At 44.4% G+C, this 8,883-nt stretch overlaps 1 protein-coding gene across 1 annotated transcript in view; it reads right to left on the bottom strand.

The window, feature by feature from the left end:
- Nucleotides 1-3,771: 3,771 nt before the first annotated feature.
- ZNF366 (zinc finger protein 366) overlaps nt 3,772-8,883 on the bottom strand; it is a 354,936-nt gene continuing 349,824 nt past the window's right edge. Inside the window, exon 5 of the mRNA XM_055253779.2 lies at nt 3,772-8,156. Within this exon, the coding sequence (XP_055109754.2) occupies nt 7,621-8,156 (536 nt within the window). The 3' untranslated portion in view covers nt 3,772-7,620. The remainder of the gene's footprint in view (nt 8,157-8,883) is intronic.

Raw genomic sequence — 8,883 nt, 5'->3', positions numbered from 1 at the left:
GGGAAGCTGTCCTTCAGCAATGATAAATGACACAGCAACAGTCTGTGCAGGTGGAAGATGATGAATAGATTTTACCTTATCTACCCCCTCATTTGACACAAGGTTGATACCAGTTTCCTAGAAGAAGAAACAAAGTTATTTGCCAGAATGCTTAATATAATGAATTGTTAAAACTGGCATATATATGTATATATATATATATCTCACAGGGCCTTTGCATCTGCTGTCTGCTCTATCTGGAATGCTCTTCTCTCTTTCCCTGGCCTGTTTCTTCTGTACTTCAGTTCTCAAATTAAATTTCACTTCCTCAGAAAGGCAATTCTTCATTTTACTTAAAGTAGGCATTCACTATTATTCTCTGTCTAGGGTAGAGCATGTGGATAGACATAAGAGAGTGAACACAGAGTATGAAGATCTTTATATCACATGTTAATACACATCATTAGATAGCATCTACCATGGAGTAGACATTAAATAACCTGGCAGACAAAAATGACCTCACCAGTTGACTTCAGCCACCCCAGTGCTGGAGCAAAGAACACATGAACAAAGTAGCCACATTGGCAGAGATTACACACGGGTCCAACAGCAAGAACTGCATTTACAAAGGCTGATCTAGCTACTACCACTGCTGGATATCCAACATGCCAACCATGAGGACTGGTGGTGGGCTTCCAGTATGACACCATTGCTCAAGAAAACCAATCAGTCACTTGGTAAGATGTTGACTCTAATGAGCTCCTTTCATCCTGAGGGGCCAGTGGTTCCTTATTACAGGCATAGACACATACTGTGGGTATATGTTTGCTTTCCTGCTCATGGGAACTTAGCCAGCACTACTATGCAAGGGATGGGGTTATGGAATGCTTGCTATGTTGGCATAGAATCCTATATAACATCGCATCAAGCCATGGCCTTCAGCTTATAGTAACTGAGGTTAGAAATGAGCCCTGGCCACAGGATCTACTGATCATATCAAATATGCACCACCCAGAAGTGGCTGGCTCCCTACAGTGCTTCTTGGCGGCAATGCTCTGGAAGGATGGGGTGCCACCCTCTGGTATATAATTGAATCAAAGACTTTTATATGCTGCTATGTCCTAATAGAAAGATTGCATAGGTCCAGGGACCAGGAGTGGAAGTGGGAGTGGCCCCGCTTGCCATCACTCCAATAACACTCTGGGGTGATTGGTGGGTTGCGGGGTGGTGGTGGAGTTGTACTTCTTATCACGTAACTCTGGGCTCTGCAGGGTTAGAAACTCCCATTCTCAAAGATGGTACACTTTCACCTTGGAACATAGCAAGAGTATCATTAAATTATAAGCCACAGCTGCCACCTGGACACTTTTGTTCCTTGCCTCCAGGGTGCAGAAGACAAGGAGAGGAGTCACCATCTTGGCAGAGGTAATTGACCTGATCATCAGGAGGAAGTAGGGCTGTTGTTACAGTGTGGGTCAGGAAGTATAGTATGGAACCCAACGATCTACTTAGGCTCATTTTGATACTTCCTGGCCCACTTGTGATGTTAAATGAACAGACACAGCAACCTTATTCTGCAAAGGGCATATGTCAAATAGCATATGAGCTGCTGTAACGAAACACCATAGACTGGGTGGCTAAAACAACAAACATCTGTTTCTCACAATTCTGGAGGCTGGGAAGTGCACATCAAGGTGCAGGCAGATTCAATGTCTGGCGAGGGCTCTGTTCCTGGTTTGCAGACAGCTGCCTTGCTACATCCTCACATGGGAGAGAGAGAGAAGGCCTAGTCTCCTCCTCTTCATCTAAGGGCACTAATCACGTCATGAGGGCCCCATACATAACTTAATCCAAACCTAATTGCCTCCCAAAGACCCTACCTCCGAACACCATCACATTGGGGATTATGGTTTCAAGATACGAATTTTAGAGGGACACAAATATTCAGTCCATAGTAGCATGGTGACAAGGGCTCAGACCTCTTGCAGATGAAAACCTGGATGAAATCACTAGGAAAGCCACTAAGACTGCCAGAGGTGGTATCTGATGGTGAGGGGAGTCTAGATTGGGTAATGGAGAAAGAGAAAATGAGTATCAGTTTTGGTCTCCAGACTCATTGCAGCTGTGGGGGCTGAAATTTGTGCTCACCTTCTCTTCTAAGTCTTCAATCAGGAAGAGAAGCCCACTGGAACCTGCAGGAGATGCTCCATGAATATGCACGAATAAGTGGACTGGGGTGAGGCAGAGATGAGTCACCTAGTCTCTCTTCAAGGAAGCACTTGCACCTGAGCTATGAGAGTGCAGTTGGCAGACAGCCTCCAGCTGCCAGCTCCCTCGGGGTCTGCCCCAGTTGCAGAGAGTCAGATCTTTCCCGGGGAAGCCCACATCTGGTGACTGAGCCAGGCAGAGGTGTAGAGGAATGGACCTTTCTGTTCAAATTGGCACAACTCTGATGGGCAACATTTGCCCCAGAGCTGCCCACCACACTGGCTGAGGCTTTGTCAGGGCTGCACTGCAGATTGCTTTCTTCCTCTGCTCAATCTTTCTTTCCTCTTCCCTCTTTTTACTGGTGTTCATCCTTAATAAGTAGCTTCCATCCAAATTTGTCTCAGCATCTGCTTCCAGAGAACCCAACATGCTATAGGCTATATGCTTTGCCTGCTACAGACAAAGGAGAAACTTGCTAACTAGGTAATTTGGGGCATATACATACATATGCTAGTATGCAAACCACCTGGCACAGTGCTTGGCATATCACAGTGTTCAATATGTGCTGTAGTTTTGCTGTTTTAAAGGGAAGCTCCCCAAGAATGGACAGTCCCCCATGCTGACACAACTTTGTGAGGTTTCTATTGAGGACAGGAAGCTGAGTGCTCAGTCTTCTGGCCACATTGTTGACAATCGCAGTGCCTATTTTTTTTTTTTTTTTTTTACGGAGTCTCACTCTGTAGTCAGGCTGGAGTGCAGTGGCGCGATCTCAGCTCACTGCAACTTCTGCCTCCCAGGTTCAAGCAATTCTTCTGCCTCAGCCTCCCAAGTAATTGAGACTACAGGCACACACCACCACGCCCAGACAATTTTTGTATTTTTAGTAGAGACAAGGTTTCACCATTTTGGCCAGGATGGTCTCGATCTCTTGACCTTGTGATCTGCCCACCTAGGACTCCCAGAGTGCTGGGATTACAGGCGTGAGCCACCATGCCCAGCCTTGCAGTGCCTAATTCTTCACACAGCATCACTGTGAGCCCAGCACATTCCAAGTGTCTTGCATGTTTTAAGTCATTTCAACAACCCAGTGAAAAAGGTAGAGTTCCTAGTCCCATCTCACAGATAAGGAAATGAGGTGCAAAGTGGTTCATGAACTGGTCTCAGGTCCCAAAGATTGGAAGTGGGAGAGCTGGGTTTTGAACACAGGCCACCTGGGAGCAGAATTTGAGCTTTTGCTTATAGCGTCTACTGCCTCTTTGTTGAACTTTATTTTACAAAGAATGTGAGGCAGAATGAGACAATCCTGCCTTCACCTCCCACTTGCCTGTGACATACTTCCAGAATAATTTTTTTCTGAATAGGAAAGGGCAACAGGATGAGGAAGATGTCACCTTCCTGCAGATGGATTGGAATTCATTCATCTCTTTCTGAAGCCCTGAGGGAGGGTGAATCCAACACACTTGTATCCCTGGGGCTGAGGAGCCAAGCACTGGGAACCACCCTGGCTGAGGGTATAACGGCAGGAGTGAGATGTTGACAATGGCAGCTTCCTTGCAAAATTTCAGGTATCTGCAAATAATTAACTCAGCTTTTTCAACATGTCTTTATTTGCTTAAATTAACAAAATATAGGTTACATGCTCTTTTCAGGTAAACTGCTTTTTCAGTGAAGCAGAAAGCAATATTCACAACTTGCGCTGCTATATACTTAGAGTTTTAGTTTTTAAATAGCAAGCCAGAGTTCTGTACAAAATCAACATTTGGTGTAATGTTGTCCAAATATGCGAAGGATTTCAAATGTTAGCTCTGTTATATTTTGTTGCAGCAAAGCAGACGAAGATCATAATTCAAAACACCATGTTAATATTTTATTAAATGCCTTCAGGGCTTAATAAATACAGTATGCACATTGAGCTTTCTCATGCAACTGCTCATATACAAATATACCAGTTACTCTTGTGGGTTTATGAAAGGTCAGCCTTAGTCTCATGGCCAGTGGGGAGTCAAATTTTTAAAAAGAGAGACAGAAAGAGGAATTGAAAGGTAACATGAGGAGTAATCATAGGAAAGAATAAAAAGAATAAAAGAAAAATATGCCACTTGGCTGGCCCATTGATGGGTTCAAAGTGACAGTGGTCAAAAGGCTGGAAAGCATTTGGTAGTGACTATTTTCAGAGTCTCACAATATGATATTCTGGTTTTGGAATGCTGGTAATCTTGGAAGACTTCATCCCTTAGTTCTCTGAGATGGCCCCCACATGGACTCTCCTTCAAGGCTTGCCTTCTGGTTCATCAGCTCATTAGGCAAGGTTGGCCAACCCTTCCCTTAACTCTGTGCTCATGCATAAAGTGTCTGTGTAATTTCTCACCCAAACTGGAATACTTTTGAGAATTAAGGTGACACTTGAATAATTATCCTGGGACAACAGATCTAAACCAGGATCATCCCAGGCCAACCAGGATGTTGGTCACTCAACAGCATACAAAACCAAGGTTTTAGCCTTGGTGCTCAGAAGGTTAATGCTGTATTAACCATCAGGTTAGATCTAATTAAGTGTCTTATGCCCAGAGTCAACAACTAAAAACAGGCCCTGGATTACACTCGATAACAAATTGTTTTTATTTCTCCTAGACCTTTTTACTGCCTCCAGATAAAATTTTACTTAGAATGCTAACATATAAATCAGATGGAACTTGAGCTGCTTGGAGTGAGGTGGGTATGGGAGTTGAGAGCTTCTCCTCCCCTTACCACTCTTCAGAGGCCTAAAGATGACTTCCGGCTTCTCAAAACACAATCTGAAAACCACCATTCTAGACCATACTCTCTCCGTCTCAACATTAACTGGTCCCTCAAACATTCCCATGTGATTTGTTTCGGTTGGAAAGGACTAGAGCCTGTTACTCTAGAATTTCCTGGCATCCATTCCAGCCAGGCATACTCAGAACCAAATGGCATTCTACATTCTACAGGATGTGTGGTCAAACATAGCACATAGTAGGTCTTCAACACATGGCCGCAGTGTGAATAAATGTGTGACCGGACCCTAAGAGCTGGAAGCCTCCCAGGCCACTCTGCCAGCCTCCCGGGCAGTTTCCTCAGAGGCACTAATGAGCTATATTAATAGTGAATGGAAGGGACTTGCCCCTCTGAGGACTTGGAATGGGTTTTTGACCCAGAGTTGTGCTTATAACCACAGAAACCCACAGTCTTCTCTTCACCATCTCCGTTGCAGGTGCCCTTACCTCAGGACATAGTACTCTTAGCACTTCATGGTGGTGGGAAGGCTGACAGGAGAAGCTTTAGGCAAGGTGGCAGGGGAAATGGGTCACAGATGGACACAACACACGGGTGAGTGATGGCAACCAGGTGGGGCTAAATGGGGCAGCACCTTGGCCTACAGAAAAGGCCAGCCCCCAGCAGTTGGAGATGGACATGTCTTCTAAAGGAATGTACTGGGAAATCTGGGATAGGATGAAGCACAATAATAACCAGTACCTAGCTCTACAAATAAGAGTCAAAACTACCAAACAAGAAGTTTTTACATAAACAGACACAGTACCAGAGGGTTATTGCTATAGGCAGTCATATGTACATGACACCCGGTCAGTATTGCTTTTCTCAGTGCCAGTGCCTAAGTCAGTCTGATCTGCTGGGCCCATCCCATCCAATAGAGTCATTTCCACTCACTGGCATCACGGTTCAAGCATCTGGGAAGAAATAATGAGTCACCATAGGCCAGCCATGCATTTTTCAACATAGTAAGTGACCATAAACATCACAGGCATCATCTTCTAATATAATGTAAAAAGTGTGTATCTATATATAGAGTGTGTGCGTCCGCTCATAAGGCTCTTACAGACAGGTAAGAAGGCCTAAGTCAGCAGTATGATTGTGAGGTCTCCTATTCTCAACCTTAAAGAGTCTGAGGCTAGGAAATACTTATGAAGTCTCTGGTAAGTGTCCTGGAAGCCACAGAAATGGTGAGTTCTATTTTAGTCCCCTCAATCTTCTCAATCTTGGCTGCACATAAGAATTGCCTGGAGCAATTTGGAAAATTCCAGTCCTGGGGCTCCACTCCAGATCAATTAAATCAGAATCTTAATGGGTGAGGCCTTGGTTTGGTGGTTTTATTTAAAGGTCATCCCAGATGCTTCTAATGTACAGCCAGCACTGAGAACACAGTCCAGAGTCTTCTTTACTAATGATTAGCTGTCAACTATTCTAGTACCCCAAATAAGTCAGAGCTTAGATTTCTGGGAGAATTCTCTGAGGTCACCACCCCCCCATCTCTAGCTCTGAGGAGAAAGCCCCCTGGTCACTGGTGACAACTCTTCCTGCATCTGTCCTTTTTTTTTTTTTTTGAGGCAAAGTCTCACTCTGTCACCCAGGCTGTAGTGCGGTGGCGTGATCTCAGCTCACTGCAACCTCCACCTCCTGGGTTCAAGCAATTCTCCTGCCTCAGCCTCCCGAGTAGCTGGAACTACAGGCTCCCGCCATCATGCCTGGCTAATTTTTGTATTTTTAGTACAGAAGGGGTTTCGCCACGTTGGCCAGGTTGGTCTCAAACTCCTGACCTCAAGTGATCTGCCTGCCTCGGCCTCCCAAAATGCTGGGATTACAGGTGTGAGCCTCTGCGCCCGGCCCCTGCATCTGTCTTATGGGGCATGAGGCCTCAGAGCAAGACAGCAATGGTCTCTAGGAGGGAGCTCTGCTTGAGAAGTGAGGGTTTGTCTGAGGAGCCAGGGCCCCGAACATCATCATATCATCGGAAAAATAATGCTCCAAATGCTCAACCTGATGAAGACAGCCGACACAGAACAAGAGAGTATTCTAGGTCACCAGTTTCCCTTAGTCAAAATTATTCTTCTCCTGAAATTTTACCTTATATCTGCAGCAACTACTCGAGAGCATTCTCTTCAAATAGCTCATCCTTCTGTGCCATTTCTGACATTTTTGGTTATAGAATAAAGGCTATTTTTATATATACGACAACTAATATTTTCATCTATCTGGAAAATATTATAACCTTCACAAATTCACCTAAATAGTTATTAATAAGGTGACACCTCAAGCACCATATTTTTGCAATTAGAAATTTACCTTGTATTGCATATGAATCAAAGGAAAGTAGAATTTCTAAAAGCACCTCAGCATCAGCTTACAATTAGATATCTGGAAGAATACTCACAGTTTATTATACTGGCAATGCATAAAACGCCACTGACGAAGACCCTGCACATGTGTGAAGGGTATCAAGGGCCCCATGAATGACCTGAGAAGGCTTTCCATTACCTACATCCCTGCTCATTTAGTCTAAGCCATTTGTAGAGATTGGTACTATTCGCCAGTCTCCAGAAAATGACAGTTCATGCAGAAAGCTATATTTGAACTGCCTCGTTCTCATTTTCCAAATGTAATTTTGAAACTGTCCACTTAGATACCTAAAAGCACTGCTTGTTTTTCCATTTTCCTCTCCAGTAATTCTTTCAAACTCTCATCTCTGTGCTTGAAGTATAAGTAATCAGAAAAAGAGGGGCCCCGCCGGGTACTCTGAAAAGCCCTGAGGCTGAGACACTCATCTCTGCCGGCACAGTCTCTCTCCTGGCCGCCCTCTGCCCCAAGGTCGCCCTTGCTCCTCTTCTCCCATTCTCCCTTAGATGCGTCCTCTTTCTCCTCCTTGCAGGCTTCCTCCAGCACCTCGGGGGTGTGCTCCGGCTTGGTGGACAGATCCTCGGGTGTGCAGAGCTGCTGGCTCTGGGGGGCCAGGCCAGGGCTGTAGGGCTCCACCTCGTAGCAGTTATCCTCCTCTTCCTCCTCGTGGCAGTGGCTGCCCTGGGCACTCTCCCCATCTGACTGGAACACGGGCACCTTGGCCCGGCGCTTCTGAGAGAGGTCAAAGGGCTCCTCCTGCTCCAGACTCCTCAGGACACCGGCTGTCTGTGCCAGGGTGATTCTCCCCCTTCCCAGACCTATGAGAGCAGAGTAAGAATTCATGCACCTGAGGAAATGCTGTGGAAATGGGACCTTGAGGAAGGGGAGCAGCCTGGGGCTGTTTAATGAATTCTGATGCGTATTTTAAAAATAGATCATTCCCAGTAAGGATGTGGTCATCGGAGGCTTGTCACAGACAGTGTCCAAATTGGTTTAATCCCTTTAAGGTGAATTTGGCAACATGCACCAAAAGCTTTAAAAATAAGCTTTGACTTAGCAATTATGCTACTGAGAATTTAAACTGAAAAAATAGGCAGGCAGGTGCACGAAACACTGTGTGGATGCATATCACCATATTCTTTTTTTTAATCACAGTCAAACAGTGAAAAAATTTTGTATTTAATAATAGGGGTTTGGTTAAATAAATAATGATATATCCATATAGCGAATTATGCATAGGGGATGTAGAGACCTACTAATGATCACAGAAAGATATTTGCTACGTATTTTAAGTAAAAACAAAATATAGATGTAAGTATGTGTGTGTGTATTTATTTATAGTGCAGACCTGATTTTATCTAGCTAGCCATCTCTATTTAAAAATGTCTGGAAGGAGGGATGTCAAAATCTTAAAATTAACGAACATTCTCTTTTCACTTTTAATGTATTATTGTTTTATTTTTTACCATGAGCATACGTTTTGTCATAAAAAAAGTAAATCAATAATAAAGGCATTTTCATCTTGAACAAAACAAAGAGATCCTA

This window comes from Symphalangus syndactylus, chromosome 18, assembly GCF_028878055.3.
Source record: "Symphalangus syndactylus isolate Jambi chromosome 18, NHGRI_mSymSyn1-v2.1_pri, whole genome shotgun sequence".
NCBI classification, from domain to species: domain Eukaryota; kingdom Metazoa; phylum Chordata; class Mammalia; order Primates; family Hylobatidae; genus Symphalangus; species Symphalangus syndactylus.
Note: the sequence above shows the minus strand (reverse complement) of the source record. Positions and strands in the feature narration are given on the sequence as shown.